A 21,692-nucleotide genomic window follows, 5' to 3' on the forward strand; every position below is an offset into this window, starting at 1 on the left:
CTGCAGGTCCTCAGCAGCAGAGTGTGCACAGTCTTAAAAGACACCACCTGGACTGTGAGACTCCAACCCCTCACCCACAGATGTAGCGAACAAAACAGGTTTGGAAAATGGATGGATGTAGGAGCTAAAGTTCTTTATTGTCATTGTTTAAGGAAAAAAAACAAAACAGAACAGAATGGATGAATGGTTTGAAATCAATCGAAGCTGTATCAAATAAAATAAAAACTCCACTTCAGGAATTCCAGTCTTACAGCGAAGCGAGGTGCTAAAATCAGAGCTGAAGAAAACACTGAAGTTACTTAAACCAGTGGCAGCTTCTGCTTCTGCACATTGATGTGAAACAGGAGCCTAAATAGTTTGCTGATCACAAAGCGCAAGACGACCGGTTCCGGTTGCCTAATCAAACAGGATTTTTAACATCTTTAACTCAAGTCCAGAATCGTAGTGTGGGCTGTGTGAGTGCTGGACACACGTTGCTGTTTAAAGTTGCTCTGACTGGATTGATCAGGAATGGTTTCCATGTAGTGTGAGGTTGTTGTTTTTTTTAAATCAAACTTATCACATGACCCATGCAAAGCATCTTGACTGCGAAGCTTATTTTGACTGCAGAAAGTCTAGCTAACTAAAAAAAAAAAAAAAGAGAAATTCTTCTTTTCAGTACCCAGCCTAATTTGTTCAGCTAAAACTGATGATAATGTAATTTAATTATGCTGATAAAGTGCATGCTTTTCTAAAGTGTGGCTCGTTATACAGTGGTTGTCTGTTCATCACGGTCAGATAAGGCTTACCAGTGATAGGCTTCGGGGACAATTTGACAACCAAATTGATTTATTTTGGTCACCTGACTTGTTGAATCAGTGTCTTGGGCAGATTTCCCTCCCAGAGGGAAGAGCTGCTAAAAGTTGGAGGAGATTGTTCATAATAAAAAATCTGAAGCAAACAAGTTGTAGAGGATAGTCATAACTTTATTTGGGGCTCTGGGAGCGTCATCCACATTAGAATTGAGATCGTGGTTTCATTCGAGCAAAACAATTCCCAGCTGAGTGTTTACAGCGGGGACACAAACCACATCACATACAACTTGTGAGGAGTTTAACTGCGAGCCAAGGAGGCTGAAACTACTCTGGGAATGAAAGCTATCCTCAAACGTCTCATAGTTCATTTTGAAGTGAAGTTCTGTGAAAAGTTACAAACCATTAATATCTCAGCTGTTGTAGACGGCTCTTGGAACGACCTCCGTTTAGAGAAATATAAATCAACTGTGATCTAGCTGCTGCCATCTTAGAACAACTCCTGTCTCAAAGGTGTCACAGCGGTTTGTTTTAATGCTATTTGATGACCCTTTTACATGGCCACCATTTTTGCATCAGGTGGTTATTCTGTCGGAAAGTTCACAGGAAGTTTAACAGCTACCTACTGTTGCTGCTATCTGCATTTGCAAATAATGATCAAATTTTATGCAAACAACCATGTAATGGGAAAAACGATGCTGGCGTAAAGGCGCAGGATTTGTTTTAAAAGAGCAGCAGTCAAGTTCTGGTCTTGACCTTGCTCCGACCAGTCGTCAGCTTGTCAATCTGGTCAGAGTTAAAGTCTATTTCTCAAAACCAAAAAGCTCAGAAAAGCTACAGTATCTGTAACAGCTAAGATATTAATGCTTCACAACCTTTTCCAAAGAACCCCTGTCCTTAAAAGGACTCATTAAGGAGCTTCACACAAGCTTTTAGGGAACTTTTACCCCTTATCTGGAAGATCTTTTCAATTGGTTACCATTCAGCTGACAGCAGGCTGGACAGAGAAGTTTCTGGACTACAGGCAGGCCTGAAAATGAATTAAAAAAACAACCTCATTAATTCATGCTTTTTTTTTTTTAGCATAAAACAGTTTGGTAAACCGCCAATTAAAAGTGCAAGAAGTCTGCAGCACACTCACCAACGTGATCATCAAACTTGCTGCGAGAAAGTTTCACAGCGTGCACAGCAGTTTTACAAGCAGAACAAATAAAAGAGGGTGGTGTCAAATTTCAGCCAGCCCAGGCAGCCAATGAAGGCAGGTTTCTTCAGACTTAGTACACCTGTATTAAAGTGCTCGCACACAGGCAATTTCCATTACAGCAAAGGACCTCGGCTGTGGGAGAAACAACAAATCTGCGCTGCGAAGACACAAGTCAGCTCATTTGAATGTAAGTTCACATGACAGCTAAGGTCCTACGAGAGCATTAACTAAATCATGCTGCATTGTTTACTGTATTTTAAGTATTTTTAGGTTGTATTGCATGAACTGGAGAAGCTTGAAAAAAGTTGCAACATTCAGTGAGTGAGTGTTAAACTCCCTTCTTTTAATGAAGGCAGAGTGCCTGATGGTGTGCTGATGCGGATGAAGCGTTTTGGAAAGTGCTTGCTTCAGTTGTGCATAGATTAGTAGGTTTTGTTTTCCACGGAGTGAGGCAGAAATGACACACTTAAGTTAAAATCAAAACTCTTAAGCACACAGCGGAGCAGGAGGAGCAGCGTGAGTAAAGAGAGGAATAACAAGCTGAAAACCAGACTTCGGTGCCTTGGTGTTTGTGCAAAAAGTGACCTTTGAATCCAGGGTAATTAAAGCTCCGCACCTGCAAAGACAAGCATGTGTAGACCCTCCATTTACAAGGCACAGCTGGTGCAGCAGAGCACTGCTTAGACTCCTCTGAAGACAGCTGACAGACAGAACAAATACATGGACTCCGCACAACGGATAAACAGCCTTGAAAAACACTTAACAGCAAGGAACAAGAAATTTGCTGCCAAGTGAAGTGAAAGTTGGCAGTGAGGCCCAGTTTGTACACCTGTGCATGTGAAGGCACGACCTGTCAATCAGGACGTACGTCATTTTCGATTTTGATTATTTTGATGCCAGCTCATCTGCATCATCGTAAAGGCTCAGTTCCCTTTGAAACATTTTTGCAGTTCTGTGTTCAAAAAGAAAGCCTTGCCAAATATCGCTGTTTCCAGAGCAAAGACATGCGGCTCAAAGTGGTTTCAGAAGAAAAAAGAAACCATTTGAAAGGCTAGGGTGTTTTCCCACAATGTCACGAAATTTGCAAGAAACAGCAAACGCTTCGAGGCCAAGTTCTGAGCTATTATGAGGTGGCAGTAAAGTCCCCTCCCAGGTGAGAGAGCGCAGTTACCTACAGAGCTGGGCCCACTCAGCAGCAGAAAGTATGTATGTAAGCTGAATCATGTTTTCTCAATCGCTCACTCTGTTATTTCCTGCTGCGATGACTCACAGATCATAGATTAAGCTCTAAACATCACGAGCATGTTCTAATATGTAGACTTCTTCACAAAAAAGAAACAAATGTTTTACAAAAAGCAAAGCCACACAGAGAGTGATGCCTATATATATATATGGTGGGAGGGGGTTGTGTGTTGCGTAATGTCGTTCAATGTGCTGATTGGGGCTTTTTGTTTTTCCACCAACCTAAACTTGACATAGACTTGTCCAATTAAAATAAATTACACGAATCTTGTTATTGATCAAGCTGCTTGTCTGCCTGTGGTTTGGTAGAAGGTGGGGCAAACACAACACCTGTTTGCAGAGGTTGTTATAACATATTATGTTGCTGGTTTGTGGTGGACTGACATAGCACAGTTTCACACAAATTAGTTTTTAGAAACTCTCAGCGTGTCTGGGACAGGGCTGCTGATAGCGTTGTTAACAAAACACAGAAAAGCAGCCTCGTCTCCATCAGATAAAGAGCAAACCTGAGCTGTACGTGCTTAGAGAGAGAGCCCTGCGCGTTCCTCATCTGCTTTGCTGTGGATTTACGGAGGTTTGAAAACACGAGCATTTTGGAGAAGCTCAAACTCAAAAGCACAAGTTCAGTTTTTTTTTTTCTTCTTACATTAGTTCAGACGTAGCAAGCGCATACAGGATATGTGTGTTAAACGCGCCATTGTCAGAAGCACTCTCATATCCTCTCAGTTGTTTCGCTGTTGGTTGCTCTGACCTGCTCGAACCCTCGAAGCCTCTGTAGGAGACATAGCTCCACAGCTGCTCACCTGCGTTGGACCACTCTCTGCTATGCACGGCGCTGACTAAGAGTACGGTGAGTTTCAATTGGCTTTGTAGATTTTATCATCAGTTGTCCTGTCACTTTGTTTGCAGTGTAATGCAACAGCAGCAGAGTGTGTTATGGAAAGAAAAAAAAAGAAGCAGAATTTGCCTTAACCTCACTTGGATAAACAGCAGCTTTAGAGTTGGCAGAGTTGAGCAAGAGTTCCTATGAGAATGTTTTCTTTCTTTTACTGAAGCAGAAGCGTCTGTTTTCAGACTTGAATGGCAATGAATAACGAATGATTCGGGTGGGTCTTTTTTGCTTACTTTGCTTTTTTTCTTGTTATTGCTGGCTTATTTTTTAAAAAGCAAGTTTACTTTAGTTTTGCCTGGTATTTACAGTAATCACCCTCATCTTTCTCTTAGTTTTTCTTATCTAAATTTGATTTCCTGTGAAGTCTTTCATTAGACATTTGTAACAGGGTTCAGGGCTTTCCGCGGTGCAGTGTCTAACCAAACTGTGGTTTTCTAATAAGAGTTTTAAAAAAAGACAGAGCTAAAGTGAATTACGTGTAAACTGTGACTCCTTTAGAAAGATTGGGTGTTCAATGTGAACCGTATTAAACAGGATTTAGGTGTTTTAGTGTTTAAGGTTTTTGACACACTGACGTGAAGGTAAGTGGCCATTTCAGTAAAAACCTTATAAGAGAAAGTAAAACAAAAACAAGACTTAAAGGCACAGTTCAACTCTTTTTAAGGTGAGGTTCTGTGAAAAGGCTAATATCTTGGCTCTTGTAGCTCTTGGAACGGTCCCATTTGGAGAAGGAGGATTTAATTCTGACGGGACTAGTTGTTAGCCAGCTGTTAGCGGGTTCAAGCTAATCCAAAGTGAATTAAAGAATTAAATTCTTTAATTCACTTTGGGAATTGGGAATTAATTGAATTAAATCCAAACAATTCCAATTTCAGAACTGTTATAGAGGTGCATGTGAGCGCTATTTACGAAAGTTTTACATTGTCATCACGTTCTCAGAGTTATTTACCAACAACTACATGGTTATTTGCAAATTGAAATAGCGATAACAGCAGCTAGCTGTAGCACTTTTGCCAGACCAACCTTGTAATGTGAAATTAACGCAGTGTAAAGGTTTTTTAAAATCGTGTTTGCATGAGCTGCTAATGGGTTTTTGAGATTGATTTTGAGCCTGCTTGGACTAGCCATTAACTCACTTTTTAAAGAGCCCGCTTTAAAAACTCCGAACTATCCCTTTTAACCGTTTTAAACAAGACATGGGCGTTTGGGTTTGTTTACATGATGGTCATTGGCAATTCTACAAGGGGAAACCTTATTAGAGGAAGTGGAACAAAAACAAGACTTAACATCCCAAATCCTTCAGCATTTTTACTGTATCCTCCTGTCTTGCATCAAAGAGCTACATTTTCGTGATTTGTTGATTTCTTCATTTACTGTTTATGATTCTCCAGCCAGAAGGCAGCTGGCATGTCTGCTTTATGAGCACACTGCTGGTTATTATATGTCGCAAATTGGGTTTTGGTATGAAAGAGCAAATTCAAATGTACAAGAATATATTACCCAATTTGGAAAATAATACAGGCGTCAGGAGCCATTTGGATGTAGAGGCAGTGGACTGGGTGGATAAATATTTGCAAATTGGATCAGCTTATTATTTCACCCAAAGCGACTCTGAAAAGCAAATTGGATACAGAAGGGGCTTTTATTTGCAGCTTCTTAGGTTGGTTGCGTTTGGAGATTTACTTCAGCTATTCAAGAGGCCAGAACAGCCCCCACACTCCACTCCCCTCTCCAATCAGACTCGGCTGTGTGATTAATGTCTTTCTTCCCGTATAATCAACCAAAAATAGTTCTTGATGCCATTCTGCCATTTTGGTACGAAGCTAATCTTGTAGACTGGCTTGTTTTTGTGTCTGTGCAGCCCTACATGGTGGACATTTGTCTTTGCATGATAGATTCAATCACTGCAGCCGTGTTCAGAGACGAGAAGATGTAATTGTGGGATTTGTGACAAGTAGATTTTTAGGTTTGTCTTATTGCTTTTGACACGTCTGCATATTTTCCACAACAGTGGCTCTGTGCCTCCCGGGGTGGGAGAGGGTGTTAGATTTGCTGTTAGTTCCTCACAGCGATTACCTGTGAAGGAAACGAGGACACAATGTTAAAAGCAAACAATGCAGAGGCGCCGGAAGTTGAACATATGGAGCAAAGTTCAACAGGAGGGTCTTTGTTCATTATTCATCCTGCCCCCCAGTTTCAATGGGCTAAATTGGATTGAGGAAGCATCATCCTGGTCCTCAACTGGAAGAAAGGTCATTCCCACGAATTCCTCATTTAAAAAAAAAAAAATCATTCATATTGTGTTCAAACAGCTGGGGGGGTTTGTTTGCAAGCCAAGGAACAGCTGTGTTTCACATCTACATAAGTGCTTGTAACAAGGGAAGCTTTAAGGCCTGGTTCCATTAAGGAAGTTGTAAGATTCATTTTCCATAAAATTACCAACGCAAACTCACGCAGAAAAGAAAACAAAAAAAACCCCCAGATGTTGCATAAATATGTTTTGGTGGTAAAAATAAATTCAGTCTGAATATGTCTCATTTTGTTTCCCTCTCAAATAGCTTGATGGAAACTTGTAAGGAACTTGCAGTACCATGCCTAAATTTGGTCTGGAAACTCAGCTGGTTCAGCACCCAGGCTTTGCATAGGGAGGGGAAACTGTTGACTTGACACTTGTTGTGTCAAGTCAGCGCGACTGGGCAAACAATTTTTGTCATTCTGACCCTCTTCCCATCACACATCTCAGATTACAATCTAGATTTGCCTGCATGCTTTTTAAAAAGCCAAACAAACAAACACACACAGAAAAAAAACTAGTTAGGCGGCGCGAGGACTGGTTGGCTCAGAATTTGTAGTTTTCCACTGACGGGTAGGATGTAATCCTGGAACTCAAAGTGCCAACAAGCAAGGCCCAATAATAGAACGTGTTTCAGCTTTCTATCACAGCTCGTCTCTGAACCAAAACAGAGATTTCACTCACATCAGTGGCTGAATATTAATAGCAGGTATTTTTAACTCTGATGTCTTTTTCTGTTTTCTCTTTTCCTCCCCGCAGCATTTGAAGATGATGCGATTGGTGTTCCTGAGTCTGCTGCTACTGCTGCCAGCTGCCACCGGTACGTTCGCACCTCGGCTGATAAACATCTAATCAAGGTCTATGCATCCAGTGGCACACAGTTTTCCTCAACTACTGACACATGTGCGCTGCCTGTGTCGTGCGCAGCGAGATTAGTGTTTGCACTCGCTACTGATTTTTTTTTTTTCTCGCACCCGCCTAAAAGAGATCCTAGAAGTGAAAAAACCTGTTCGCTCAAGCAACCCAAGAATAACAATAAAGGAAAAACACAAACAGTGAATTTAGCAGCGGTTGCTAAGTTCAGAGTAAGAATGAGAAAACAGCAGATGTGCAAAACATAATGATGAAAGCTGGTATTTTGTGAAATTAGGAAGGTTTTACAGCAGAACTAATATTATTACATTAACATGCTTTCCTTCTGTACTGTGTTTGTAGCTGCTTCAGATGATGAAGATGGATCGGGCGATTGTAAGTACTGCCCCTTTTATGGGGAAATTTAAGAGCAAAAGCACCTAAATAGACACTTTAAATAACCCAAGCACAACTCAGAAAGTAAAGAGTTGTTTTACAGAAAGATTGCAGAAACTGAACTTGTCTGACACCCACATGCATTGGAGATCACACCTGTTATTAAAAAACAGCCCCAAATAACACTTTCATTTTTGTAAAAGAAATTTGTCTAGATTTCTCGCATACATTGTCTTTTATTTGTACTTTTTATTGGTAATAATCCACCCAATCTCAGTTCCTCAAGCTATTCATTTGAGTATGAAAACAACCAAGTGAAAGAAATGTCAAATTCATCACCAGTCTTCTGCTATACTGGTAAACGTTTCTACGTTTCTTCAACATTTATAAGAATTTAGTGTTAAAATACCAACCAGCTGCACTTTAAAAGCTTAAATGTGAAGCACTTGTGGCAACTGCAGTATGTTTAAATGTACCATATATGTAAAAGGGACATGGAAATCTACCCATAAACACACGGCAACATTAAAGATGCAGGTTTTGTTAAAAAAAAAAAAAAAAAGATTCCCACAGTACTGCTGTGGATTCATTGAACTCTAAAGGCGAACAGATCCCATAGTGGTAATTGGTTAAATCTGAAGCAAAGAGGTGGTGATCAAAGGGGATAATAGTGTAATAATCAGAATATAGACATAAATACGCATACAAAGCTCCACCCAATGTATCATCTATAGCCAGCTTTAGTTAAGTTACTGAAAAAAATGCATTTTTTTTTGTATATTTCAGCTGAATTATTTTGCAAATTCCTGTCTTAAAATTATTTCTAGTGTTAAACTACATTTAACGGGGAAGAGAAGTGATCAGAACAGAAAAGAGTAATGGAGCTGGCAATTGATTGTACAACTGTGAAGCCCCAACATTTGTCATTGTTTTGGCTTTGGATAAGATTAGTGCTTTTGCAGATGAGCTATAGGTTCATAACGGAGCCTGCTGGGTAAACGTAGTGTAATATTCCTGTGTTTTTCCTCCACCATCCATCTCCACATGTCCACATGCTTTAACCAAGTGAACAACAGAGGCTCTGGGTGATGACTCTCGAGCACAGCCCTCGCCTGCCTTAATGGCTTTTCTTCCTCATTTAGAGTTCTATTATTTACTCACAATTCGTTTAAGCATGTAGTTTTGTTATGGCTCCCGGTTTCATTTTTCTTTATGGTTTTTGGGTTTCTGTGCGTATTATTAGTGTTGCTTAAGAAATAAAAGGTGATGTCTGCTTTAGTTCTTGACTGCTGCTCAATAGAAGAGCTCATACATTGTCTTAAAGTACATATATATATATATAACTGAAGGTTTCTTCACAAGCATTTGATTTATTCTCATTGCAGACGCAGACACAGACTCAGACGACGAGGATATTTCCCGTAAAGGTGAGTTCATTACTCCCCCCCAAAAGGCAGCCTATACTCTCAGATTGTGTAGTTTCTTCGATGTCATGAACACTAACACTGTAATGGCAGCTGGCCAGAGCAGAGTATGTGAAGGTTATGGCCTCTAATTACTGTCAGTAAGTCAGCATTGTGTATCGGGTGTTCCAGCCCAGTGAGATGTGCGGAGGGCTGTGGCCCCTGTTGGCGTTTACCTCCCCCTAACCATTAAGCCCTAAATGGAATCAATTAGCTCTCTGGAGGGGGCCCTGTGGATTCTGCTGAAAGGCCAATGAGCACGTTGACGTCTCTGCCATCCTGTCGGTCATCTAATCAACATTGGCATTCTCATTCCCTCCACACGCCTCTCTGTCACTCCTCATCTTGGCTTTGATGGGCATTTGATAGAATTACACATGTGCTTAGAGCAGAGCTGTATCCTGCCTGCTGCTGGAGGAGCAGCGCTTCTGCAAATGGCTGCAGTTTATTTTGCAAATACCCTTGTTTTTTTTTCTTTTAACCCAGTTTGTATGCTCGGAGATACAAGTTAGTTATTGCTCACATGAGTTAAAGAAACAGATTATTCTTAAAAGAAAAATAATGTTGTAGGACATACGTTGCAAGAAGCCCTGGTTTGGGAGGTCTTGGAGTTTTTTCTCGATACAACATCTGCACAGAACTTTTTTCTTGGTGTTGTTCGAGAACAATTGGTGAAAAAAATCAAAAGCAGGGTAGTTAGCTGATATGTTTACGGTCTCGTATCCCCACCGGTGCAGAAGTTTTTATGTTTTTTTATACAATGGATAGGTTTGAGGAGCAGCTGGCTGAGGCAGTGAGAAAGTGCAAAAAATTATATAACATGTCTTTAGCGGCTTACAAAGACACGCAAATGGCTAATTTGTGGAAAGAGGAAGTGCGAACAATGCCCACCGCAGACAGCATTTATCGGAAGAAAAAAAGAAGAGAAACTGACGCCACTGTTGCGATATATTTGCAAGGGGCTAGACAAATGAGTGGTGATTCTGGTGGGAAGCAATCAGCCAAAGAAGGCCCTCTGAGGACCCCACCGGAAGTTCTGCATGCGAAATGTCACGGCCAAAACGAACTTTGGTTTTGACAGCTCGAAAACAAACAAATTTTTTGGTTCTTGCTGAGTACGTAACAAGTTTTAATCCACCTACCTTCTGTTCTTTTTGCCACTCAGGCTCTCCACCTGTTTTTAGTGGGAAAACAGATAAAACTACACATGAGGAAGAATCATTAGGTAACCTATGATCTTTAATTTTAATACACTTAAACATGTAAAAATGTTTCCTAACTTGCTGTCTTTTTTGTACATTTTTCGTATTGACCTACAGCCAACCTTTTTATGTTTCTTTTTTTATTTTGTAGATAAGATGCCCCTGATCATCATAGTTGTGGTCGCCACCGTGTTGACTCTTACCATCGCATCGATAGCTGGTAAGTGTTCTGTGTTTAAGTCTGGGCATGAAGCACTGAAATGTGAAATTTACATTCCCAGAGCTGACAAATGAACCACCTTTCAGTACTTGTCAGGAATCACTGTGCTCCCTGTGTGCCTTGTAAAGCTGTCACCAGCTAAGTAAATATGAACTTTTCTCTCGTGGAGTCATGACCTTTCTCTTTTTTCTTTTTTCTTCACCCCCACTTACAGCCATAATGCTAGCTAAACGAAATATAAGACTTCAGCAGCAAGCGTAAGTTCAATTTACTTTTTCATTTTCACTCACACTCAGAAACAGCATGAAAAAAAATAAGGGTGTTTGTCTTTCCGAGGCTTATGTGTCAATGTCTTACCAAGAATTTTGCGTTTCACTTCATCTGTGTGACAGAACCAGTCTGATGGGTAACAGTCTTTCTGCTGGTTTTACCTTATGCTTAACTTCATTGAAATCATCAACGCCAAAACTAAAGAAAAACAGCAATGACTAAAAATCATCACCAGTATCCGCCCGTTTTAGCCCGCCTGGACTTGTATAACAATTAGTGCTACACCTTAAGGCCTGCACAGCTACCAGTGAACACTCCCCACCTATCCGTCAAACAATGGCTCGAAGATGGTGTCACTGGGTCTGTATGTATGACCGAATGGGACAGGACTCGACCTGTTTGAGCGCTTACCTCAAACTGAGTCATATGTAGGCAGCTGTACTCAGAAGTAAACCAAGTAAACATGTTCCTGGCTTCTTGACAATCAGCCAATCTCTGTCTGACAGCAAAACAACCTGAACCAGTTCGACAGAGTTTACCTTTCGTTGCCTTTGGCCTCCCTTCTCTGCTGTTATTTGCAGTTGGAAGCGCTTCTGCAGAGTAATCAGTTTCTTTTGTGCTAGAAATTGTGGCACAATGGCACGACTTGGGTCAGAGGGGTTATGGAGTTCAAGGTCAGGTGGAAGGAGAACATCCAGTACAGAGAAGACACCCAAGTCGATCTGCGAGTGTAAAAATTCCTCCGCAGGATTATGGGCTGCCTGCAGGAGCTGCAGTGTTTGGTGCTGAATGATTGCTATGTTGAAAAAGAAGCTTAATCGCACAGCAACCTCTGGCTTGTTAGATCAACAGTTTCTTCCTCGGTTTATAAATCCCACCTAGGGTTGAGTTATGATTGAGGTAAAGCAGCTACTGTGCACTTGTCAAAAGGCCTCCATCATAAAGCAGACATAATATTTTTAAGAGTTGCGCCTCACGTGGATCATCTGTCGTGACTCTACTTTGCTCTCGTCTCATTCTCTCCCTTGTGTTGCCTGCTTTTTTTCTCTTTCAGGGTTTACTCTGTGCCCACAGAACAGAACCAGAAAGAGGCCATCTAGTTCCTGGCAGCATGGCAGCTGTACGCCCCAAAGCCAAGAAAGGCACAAAGCACCAGGCTATGTTATCTCCTACTCTCTGACTCAGGACAGTGAAACTTGTTTGCACAACAGCCTGCTTATCACTGCTCATTTTGTTGCTCACTCCTACACAACCTCTTGCACGTGTCAACGTATGCAGTAATGTTTTCTCTGTTAGCTGTTGCACTTTTCTTTTTTTTTTTTTTGTCCTTTGTCTCAGCCGTATGCACACAATTTTAGCCTCAAACCTTTGGAACGCATTCAAACCTTCTAATTGGATTCTATTTGAAGAGTCCAAATTAAAGATGGTGCACGCGGCTTAAAGCTTCTTTTCTTAAAATGGATAATTCGGCACAGACACATTTAGTTCTAATGGCCTGCAGGATATGATTCGGACCAGCTATGCGGCGAAACTGTGTTTTCGTTCGACTTGCCACATGTGGAACAGACCTGTCTCCGAAATGGTCGTTGAGTGAGACAAACCATGCTAATCCACACTAAGCCTGCTGAGCGCTCACTTATTCTCCTATTCACTTGCCTGACATCCTCTGTTCCCGGCCCGGTGGGGAATGACGGGAGGAGGCACAGTAGGAAGAGGCAAAACCTTTTCCCCGTCTTTTCAAACGCTGCAAAAAAAGAAACAAGTGGATATACCAGCCGAGTACACCTTTCAGCAAAGCTGCATATTAATCAATCACCGTGACTGGTGTTTTCACTTCTGCCTCTTTCTCATTTTTTGAAAAGCTCTCTGTTTAGTTTTGCATATTGTAAATAGCTCTCCCAATGCTGTGGAGTGTTAGATTAATGCTTTCCACGCAAGTAGCAGGAAGCTTGGTCTGATGGAGGGGAGGGGGAGGGACAGAGAGAAATGTTAAATAAAGTGGAATAATTTGGAAAATACCAACAGTGTCTTCTTCATTCTGAGCTAGGATGCTAATTTCATTCAAATGGCATCAATCGTGCTGCGCGCAGGAACGCTTTTCAGCCAAGAACTAAAACCAAAGGCCCTGTTTTTGTCAGAAAATGTTTAAGGAGGCAGAACTGCTTTGACTGCTTTTAGCAATATGGAGGTAAACACCTGATTTGTCAAAACAAGATCTGATTTTGCTCAACCACTAAATCTTACTAACAGAGGACAGAGTTTGGCTGCAGTCCAGCCACACTTAAGAGCAAAAAAATAGAGCAGCCGTCTGCGTGGAAGGTTGAGGAAAGGCTATTTGTCTGCGCTAAGGTGCCATCTTTAAAAAAATAAAATAAAAAATGCTTCCATATTGGTACAAGACGAATGAGCATATTACTGCATGTGCTTTGTTTTATTGTTCATATCGGAGCACAGTGCCCACCGCATTTGTTTCTCTAATTTGCAGCTTTGATCAAAGAGCTTCTTATATGTGTTGGCATTTCAAAAGATACAACAATATGGCATAAACTGCATTATAAAACATTTCATTTATTTCTTCTGTCTAATCAGTGTGTTTATTTACTGACGCTCACTACTTTTATGTGGAAATATAAGTGCAGCAAGTTGTCTCTTAAATGCGTTTTCCTAATGTGGAAAGGATCGTGCATCACTTTGTTACTCTCCCTTGGAAAGCCTCTTCATTGTGACACTACCCACTTAATGTAAACGCAACAAAAGTAACTCAGCTCTGTTTTTTTCTCGATGCTGTTATCTAATTGAAAATTCCTGATTTAGTTTTGGTAGCATTGTTCATGCAGTTTCTCAGCAGCCCATTATCACCCCAGCTTTGGGCTTCCTGGTCAAGCTGTCCATTGGAAGCATTTATTTCTCAGCTTTTGATGAATTTCAAAATACAATCGGCAAAGTTATACACGTCAGCTTTTTTTTTTGTGAATTACCAATTTCTCATTAAGCTTGCGTTTTAACAGTTTAATCCATAATGAAAATGTTAGAGCACACTTGAAAGCCCACCTATATCATATCGGCTCATAATGGGTTCTATATAATTTGCTGTATGTATTTACCAAACTATGTTTCTACTGAATTTAAAAAGATAAATTTGGCTATATTTTTTACATATCACCTAAGTTTAAAGGGAATGTTTTTGTATGGATGGGAGTCTCTTAGAAAAAAACTGTAAAATATGTGTTTTTAGTGCTGTTTTGTAGCAATAATGTTGAATTTTATGTTAAATACTTGTATTCATATAAGCACTTTTTAAATACGGATTTTTGTACCTATACCAAAGACATTGACTGGGGTTTCTTACATAATTACTAACGTTTAATTTTTTTATTTTTTTGTCATTAATACACTCATATCTCACAAGACAATCGAAACCTGGCTCTGTTTGCACCGCTGTCATCACTTTTATATGGTCTTATCGCATTTAGAATAAAGGAAAAAAACTATATATGCTGCAGATTGTGTAGCTTTGCTGAACTCTGGATTGTGTTTATTTTGATATTAAACGTGTTATGAAATATGCTTGGTCTCTCTCAGTCTGTTGTTTGCATAATTTAGATACCATATGGATGCAAAGATACGGTGCCAGTAGTTGCTGTTTAATCTAGGGCTTTACTCACAAGCATAAAACCACTAAGAGGCTTAGACGCTCTTACTAAACATGAGATTTTCTTTTTCTTTTTTAAATGAGAGTTAAAAAAAAAAAAAAAAAAAACGTCTGCGCAAAGTGACCCAGCATTAAGTTACATATCCTCCCAGAGAAGTGAAATGCATTCAAGATCCCACCCCACCTACAGCAAGCCACAAAGGGTTTTTAGAATCAGCTTGGTTTTATTGTTGATCACCTTGTCATTATTTGTTAAGACTGTGTAGTTCTAATTGCAACTTACAATACAGAAGAAAAAGTTGTACAAAGATAATGGTACAGGAAATAGACCACCCACCCCTTCCCCCAGTTGTCGACATTGTTTCTGTTTATTCATAGATGTTCCATTACAGTTAGTTACCCAGCAGCATCTCAGGCTGTCAGTCCACACACAAACACGTGCTGCCAGGTGTTGGTAAAGTGTTATTCCCCTGATTTCTTGGAACTCGATGCAGCTGTCACTGTACACACGTCTTTATCTTTGGACCACTTGATACGTCCTGGAAAACAAACACATTTATCACTTTAATAAACTGCCTCTTTTCGTTCAAAAAGCGGAGACAATAAATCGAACGATTTGCACTGGGTGGGTTACGGTTTTGCACAACAAATAGCTGAATTGGAATCTTTTTGACTCATAAATCATAAATCAGTATTCATTGTTTGAGCTGTTAATATGTCTGAAATATAAGCTTGTGATATTAATACAAATTACTTAATTTAACTCAGACAGTAGTTCCCATATTTTGAAGAGGGGCTTTGTAGAAAGGTTATGAACAGTTAATATGTTACCTGTCGTAGATAGCTCTTTGATTGACCTCAGTTTGGAAAATAAGTTAGCTGTTAGCTCATCAGTTTGATCAGAATTAAACTATTTGATCAAACTGAGGTATCTCAGCTATCTACAACAGGTAAGACATTATTTTTTCATAACCTATCCACTGAACCTCATTCCAGAGATCTGAATAATCCCGTTACCTGCAGTTTCCTAACTGGATGGGGGTGTTTTAGCCATTCTTCATACAGAATAGACTGTATTGTTCTTAAACAGTACAACTATGGTTTCTTTTAATCACTTAACGCTTTGCACAAACACAAAATGAACATTATCTAGTTGTAAGTAAAGGTTGTGGGTGTGAATACTGACTTTGATGACCTCTTGCAACACTTTGGCAGCCGGCAGACTTTGCCACCTGCATTTAGAGAAGAACAAAAGATTGAGAGGGCTGCCTGAATGTCACCGGAGATGATAAAACACGGAAATGGCTTTCAGATTTCACACAAACTCACAGCTAATGACCATTATCCCCAGGATGAAGAGCACTGCAGCGATGACCAGACCAGCATATCGCAGGGACTCATAATCTGAACGTGTGACATCCAAAATGTCAGTCATAAATTACAAATGCTCTCATAAAAATGCACAACAACAACAACAACAAGAGGTTTATTACCATAGGTAAAGTCTTTGTCCCATTTTGGATCTATGCAGCATAAAAGTGGAGAGAAAAGTATTGACTTGCGTTTGACTGTTGAACAAAATAAGCATCTACAGGAACAAGCAAAGAAATCTTCAGTGGGGAGGAACTGTCAAAAATGGCATGACAGATCTACCGGCTCTGCTGACATGCTGTTGATGGTTTATCAAAATCTTATCTATGGTAAGCCGGCACAGCACGAGGACATAAATATCTTATCTCCTTTTGCATAAGGCACAATCGAGCATTAATCTGTTGGCAAGAGAGGAAGTGAGGTGCTCTGTTCTGCCATCACGCCCTGGGTTTTGTTTGGAAGACAGGGAATTGTGATACTGTCAGTAAGCCAAGAAATAACAATAAAACCGCATTGCCTCTGGCATTTAAGGTAACTATGGAGAAGGAAAAAAAAATCAGCTTACCCCAGGCAACAGTTTTACTGTTTTTGGTGGTTTTTGTTGTTGTGGATGGGATCGATGTCACTGCGGATGGTAAAAGCATTAGTTCCTGTAACTTATTAAAATATATGCTACCTCCATTTCCCCATTTCAACCTTATATTTATACAGTTTAACATTATCAATACATATGTTGTTGTTGTAATGCACAAATTTATATATTGAAGGAATTTAAACTTATGCAATCTTCATTATCTTCTTGTTATTTCATATACGACTCCAATGTCTAATTTCTTTACCTTTGCCAAGGAGGTTATGTTTTCAGTAGTATTAGTTGGTTTGTTTGTCTGTTCTCAGATTTTGATGAAAGTTTCAGGAAATATTAGGGTTGTCACAAGAAACATTTGATTACATTTTGGTGGTGATCCGAATCGGACAACTGTGGCCTTGGCGGAGGTTTGCGCTCGCAGATTGCTTCAGTTTTTTAAAATCGAATTTCAAAATATTTCAGATAACCCACTTTCAGAGAAATTTATTTGTTCAGTTTTTAAAGCATGACAGCACATTTATTGCTTTTTATCATTGCGGTTCTTTATTTGTACCAAGGTGCAGTGCGGTAAAATGCAGTAAAATGACTTCTTGTCATACGTCAACAAGGACTGGAAACATCTTAAACATTTTCCATTTAGCTCAAAAGTAGGTTTCTGCATTTGGGATGGGAACTAAAAAGGGGAAATGATTCATCTCCTGGCCATACTCAGTGGCTTCACAAACTGTTCAAAAACACCAGGATGAAGATTGTTACCTGGAGTTACCTTGGTGAAGGTACCTGGAGTTGATTTGGCCGTTGTTCCCATCTTTTCGGTGAAAGCTGAAGAAGAATTAAAATTTTATCAAGGTATTCTGAAGTTGTGGGTGCTGTGTTTAGTGCTAATGACGCATCACACTACCTAACTGGGTGTAGTTGACTGAGACGTTGGATTGGTTTGTGGTTAGCTTGGTGAGGTGGTTTACTAGAGAAGAGTTGTCAACTCCTTCCCCTGTCACGCACAGAGAGAGAGACAGAATAAAATAGACTGAGAGACATGACCTTCAACTGCAAGATAGACAGAATGACAGATAGATAGATCTTTACCAGTGAAAGTCGGAGTTGGATCTGTCGTTGTGGCGCTTAGAGATGGTGTTTGATCCGCAGGTGTGGAAGCCTCAGCCCATGACACTGTTGGGGGGAATTATTCATTTTTAATCAACAATACAACAATAACAACCACAAAAGATGAAACAGTACAGTTTCCAGGAAGAACAAAGCACAGTGTTGTTTACGGGGTTCAACCAACAATGCTGCCATGTAATCCTGACAGAGGCCAGACTCCAGAATGTGTCTGGCCATGAAGTGCAGAGAGGCCTGCAGATGCACTGAGCTCGTCACAGTGGTAGCCCTGTGAGTGGGATTGTGCAGCAGAGTCCGGCTACAACAAAGCCAGATTGTTGAGTGAGACTACGGGACAAAACGGCCATTGTCTGTTTGCTCACTCAGCACCTTCCAATTAGCACTGAAGTTCCAAAAAAAAAAATTCTCTACTTTGTTGGCTGTGATTCTAACTTTTTTTTAAATGAACATATAGCTTGATTAAATGTGTAATGATTTATGGCTGACTTTATTGTTTGTAAGTTTCAAAAACTTCTAAAAAATTGTGTCTAAGTGCTTAGGAGCATAGCACTGTCTTGACTCTAATATAATTGGACTTTCAGTCTCTAGTTGAAAACAGTTGCAGCCTTTCCAATCCCATTACAGTGTCTACCTAAAATGAATGCAGTGTTATGCTTATGAATATTTAATCATCTCTTAAACACATATGCCTTCGTTTGAAATCAAATTCCAATTTAGAGTGAAACTATTTAAAGGCAAATTCATTTACTAATAAGAAGGATTACATATCAGTTTGTGAAAACAATAATGTAATTTCTTATGGGACTTTGAAGAAGTTGGGCAGGCTGTAAATTTGGTCTTAAAGGAAATAAAAAATTATGAATAATGTTCTTTTTTGTATAATTTGGCATTGTCATAACCACAAACTTAATGAATGGTGTTTTAAAATAGCCTTTATTTCTAAATAACAGACACAACAAGACGTCCCTATTCATTTTAGGCAGACAACAATGGTGGCTAATGCCACAAAACAAGCAGTCAACATGAAACTTGAAAGTGATACATAAAATACATGTGTGATTATGAATACATACGCATGTGGACTCACTGATTTATTCATTTCAATCCAGAGGAGTGGAGGAAACTTTCAGGCTTTTGGAAGCAATATAATTTTGCAGATAATTATCCTAACTATAGAGCAGGGGGGTCAAACTCCAGGCCTCGAGGGCCGCTGTCCTGGGAGTTTTAGGTTTTTCTGCTCCAACACACCTGATTCAAATGATTTAATTACCTCCTCACCAAATCATCAAGTTCTCTAGAAGCAGGTCCACAAGTCACTCATTTAAAGCAGGTGTTTTAAAGAAAGAACACATCTAAAACATGCAGGAGAGCGGCCCCCTATGAATGGAGTTTGACGCTTGTGCTACAGAGCTACATTTGAGCCTCATCTTAGTTGCGGGATTCACCCTCACCACAGCTTACAGAGGTGCATTTGAAAATGTCTGTTACCAATTATAAATCTATATGTATATTCACTTTAAAAACTAATTTAATTCAGATGGTTAGAGAAGTCTTGGAAAGTTGTGGACATCATGAGGTTCTAGAGCAGGGGTGTCCAATCCTGGTCCTTGAGGGCCACCATCCTGCACGTTTTACTTGTTTCTCTGCTCCAACACACCTGATTTAAATCAATGGGTGATTAATGGGTTTCTGCAGAACATGAAGAGGTAATTTAACCACTGAATCAGATGTGTTGGAGCAGGGAAACAAGTAACACATGCAGAATAGTGGCCCTCCAGGACCATGATTGGCTACCCCTGTTCTAGAGGAACAAATGATGGCTAATCATGCTAACAAAAAGCTACATTGTGGCCTTACATCACCTAAGCAACAGGATTCACACTCTCAGCACAACATACAGAGCTACATTGTTAATATGAATGTTTATGAATACATGTATTTCACTATATTATTAATTTCAAATCAGAGGGATAAAAGAGTCCTTAAAGTTGTGGATATAATGAGGTTTATGGCTAATTAAGCTAATTGTAAAGCTCAAGTTTAGCCTTACGTTAGCAGCAGAATTCACACCTTTAGCACAACAGACAGAACTACATTTCCAAATGTGTATGACTGCATATAAACACATTTGTAAAGTCACTGATTTATTATTTCATACTAGATGGTTGGAGGAGTTGTAGAACTTATGGACATAATGAGGTTCATGGCTAATTAAGCAAACAATAAAACTCCATTTAAGGCTCACATCCTCAACTTAAACAGCCATGTTTCAGACTCAGTTCATATATGGAATTTACTGTGAGTAAATTCAGTACCAGTAGGGATTTTCTGCACTTACCTTTAAACACAACAAACAGGAAATATGCTAAAGAGGTGATGTAGATCTGAAAGAAAGAGACACATTGTAGGAAGAGAAATGGAAACAATGATTTAGAAAGGGTTACATATTACTGTCATCACACATCGAGTTGTTCACTTCTGAACTGAATTTACTGTTTAAACTGAAATGAGCTTCAGCGGAATTATTAAACGAGCGTTAAGACATGACAGGAGGTGATGGTGAAGCTCATGGATAATGATCATAGACAAGTAAACAATGAGTAGAAGAAACATAACATCCAGAAACATGAAGGTGCTCACTGATACACAGAAAAGTTATTTTGATTTAACCCTGTTTGGCCAGAGCATGAGTACATTGTAAATATGTTTTCTACAGTGAACATAAGGACCAACCTAAAAGACTGATGCAACAAATGTGGAACACTCTGTCTTTTGCACAATGAAAAAACAGGAAGATGTCCTCATTGAGCTCAGCACCACGTGGCCACTTCTTCCTCTTTTTTTTTTTTTTTTTTTTTAAATTACATCACTCCTCGTGCAGCAAGATAGAGAGCAGAATTTTTATTTTTTGAAACTCAAAATATAAGATACTTGTTTTTATTTGTCAAAAAAGAGTGATTGAGGCCACATATTGTGAGTGCCAGCCTCCCACATCTTTCTGAGTTGAACTTTGTTGCGCTGTAGACTTTATCCTATTTTTTAAAAAAGCTGTCACCAATTAGACATTGGCATTGGACGACGTGTCAGAAATATTTTTAACATAATGGAGATCCTGAGTCAGTGAGCGGACTCTGGATCAGTAAAGAAACAGACTTCTTCCTCCCCCTCAACATACTGCATGTAGTTGAAAGAAAACTATTTTAAAAAAAGTTGTTTGGTACTGTATGGTTTTATAGCAGCACAACGGTTATGCAGGTGAGGCAGCAGATGGAGGTCCAGGCCAGGTGGTCCCCGGTTTGCATCTAACCCCAGCAGAAAATGAATTTCGATTCCTGACCTATCCTGGTGGCAGCTCATCCCCCTGGGCAGAGAGCGGCGTGACAGGTGAGCGTCTGTGGACGTCATGAGTTTTGACAGCTGGGATTAGCAGGTCATGCCAATCTTCATTTCACTTCAGAGCATATGTCAAGATGAGGCCTGTTTCCTCTGGGGCTGTACAGGCGTCGCTCTCCTCCTTTAGTCTGACCCGCCTGCCTGTTTGTCACATCGAGCCCTCTTATTCACTCTCCGTTTTGTCTGTCATCCATCTCCTTTCACTCAGCTTCAGCCAGAAACAGCCCTCAGCATTTGGAAATTTATTTATTATTTTTATACAGACTATTAGGCTTACCTTGGTTTCCATCCTGCAAAGTGTTTGCTTCCTGGGTTGCATCCAAAGCCTCATCATCCACTCTGCAGATCACTTTTGAAAGGCAGATGAGGAAACAGTTAACCCAGCCACACCCATGTCCTCACCACAGCAACTTCCGTATCCATTGTCTAAACTCTGTTTCAGTCTCTTATTCTCTCTCTTTCTTGCTCTCTCTCTCCCTCCCTCCCTCTCTCTCACCCACCCACTCGTTCACATGACATTGCCCTCTTCTGCTTGTTCTTTGAAACTCGGTTATCCACTTTTAGTGTGATCTCTGTCCGCGCTGCAGCTGTTTCCCATCACAGTGGCTCTTCCATCCACCCTATCTAATTAACCTACCTCTTGCCATGCGCACGCCTTTCTGTCCACATCTCCATCTGCCATCTGTGTTCACCGACTCACAAACAAGGAAGAACAACCTTGCAGAGGGGAGGATGTTGGT

The 21,692-nt window shown here is 40.1% G+C and overlaps 2 protein-coding genes across 6 annotated transcripts; one reads left to right on the plus strand and one right to left on the minus strand.

Moving 5' to 3' along the window:
* The first annotated feature begins 2,049 nt into the window (after nucleotides 1-2,049).
* Nucleotides 2,050-14,392, plus strand: si:dkey-262k9.2. 3 transcript variants are annotated; one of them, XM_037980138.1, is made up of 9 exons: nucleotides 2,131-2,182; nucleotides 3,964-4,087; nucleotides 7,182-7,242; nucleotides 7,638-7,670; nucleotides 9,056-9,097; nucleotides 10,299-10,358; nucleotides 10,487-10,555; nucleotides 10,770-10,812; nucleotides 11,880-14,392. In XM_037980138.1, exons 3-9 carry the CDS (start codon nucleotides 7,191-7,193, stop codon nucleotides 11,923-11,925), a joined length of 345 nt encoding a protein of 114 aa, XP_037836066.1. In that variant the 5' UTR covers nucleotides 2,131-2,182; nucleotides 3,964-4,087; nucleotides 7,182-7,190; the 3' UTR covers nucleotides 11,926-14,392. The 3 variants fall into 3 exon arrangements, with proteins under 3 accessions (XP_037836065.1, XP_037836066.1, XP_037836064.1); XM_037980137.1 differs by lacking the exon at nucleotides 3,964-4,087 and having other exon boundaries at nucleotides 2,050-2,182; XM_037980136.1 differs by lacking the exons at nucleotides 2,131-2,182; nucleotides 3,964-4,087 and adding an exon at nucleotides 4,204-4,343.
* Nucleotides 14,393-14,679: 287 nt separating this feature from the next.
* On the minus strand, nucleotides 14,680-21,386 carry fxyd5 (FXYD domain containing ion transport regulator 5). Of its 3 annotated transcripts, none has more exons than XM_037980135.1 (10): nucleotides 21,230-21,386; nucleotides 19,898-19,943; nucleotides 17,524-17,607; nucleotides 17,339-17,428; nucleotides 17,194-17,259; nucleotides 16,414-16,473; nucleotides 15,971-16,000; nucleotides 15,807-15,881; nucleotides 15,673-15,709; nucleotides 14,680-15,016 (listed from the first exon to the last, which is right to left on the minus strand). In XM_037980135.1, exons 1-10 carry the CDS (start codon nucleotides 21,284-21,286, stop codon nucleotides 14,992-14,994), a joined length of 570 nt encoding a protein of 189 aa, XP_037836063.1. In that variant the 5' UTR covers nucleotides 21,287-21,386; the 3' UTR covers nucleotides 14,680-14,991. The 3 variants fall into 3 exon arrangements, 2 of the variants coding, with proteins under 2 accessions (XP_037836063.1, XP_017281960.1); XM_017426471.3 differs by having other exon boundaries at nucleotides 15,664-15,709; XR_003039569.2 differs by lacking the exon at nucleotides 14,680-15,016 and having other exon boundaries at nucleotides 15,666-15,709; nucleotides 15,971-16,065.
* Between the last annotated feature and the right edge of the window lie 306 nt (nucleotides 21,387-21,692).

Source organism: Kryptolebias marmoratus, linkage group LG16, assembly GCF_001649575.2.
Source record: "Kryptolebias marmoratus isolate JLee-2015 linkage group LG16, ASM164957v2, whole genome shotgun sequence".
In the NCBI taxonomy this organism is placed as follows: domain Eukaryota; kingdom Metazoa; phylum Chordata; class Actinopteri; order Cyprinodontiformes; family Rivulidae; genus Kryptolebias; species Kryptolebias marmoratus.

Coding starts and splice junctions, on each gene's coding strand:
- fxyd5 (XM_017426471.3), bottom strand. CDS start 21,286: ATGATGAGGCTTTGGATGCAACCCAGGAAGCAAACACTTTGCAGGATG. Junction 17,608..19,897: donor CCTGTTTGTTGTGTTTAAAG/GTAAGTGCAGAA, acceptor TCCCCCCAACAG/TGTCATGGGCTGAGGCTTCC. Junction 15,882..15,970: donor GGACAAAGACTTTACCTATG/GTAATAAACCTC, acceptor TCACACGTTCAG/ATTATGAGTCCCTGCGATAT.
- si:dkey-262k9.2 (XM_037980136.1), top strand. Junction 7,243..7,637: donor ACTGCTGCCAGCTGCCACCG/GTACGTTCGCAC, acceptor CTGTGTTTGTAG/CTGCTTCAGATGATGAAGAT. Junction 9,098..10,298: donor CGAGGATATTTCCCGTAAAG/GTGAGTTCATTA, acceptor TTTGCCACTCAG/GCTCTCCACCTGTTTTTAGT.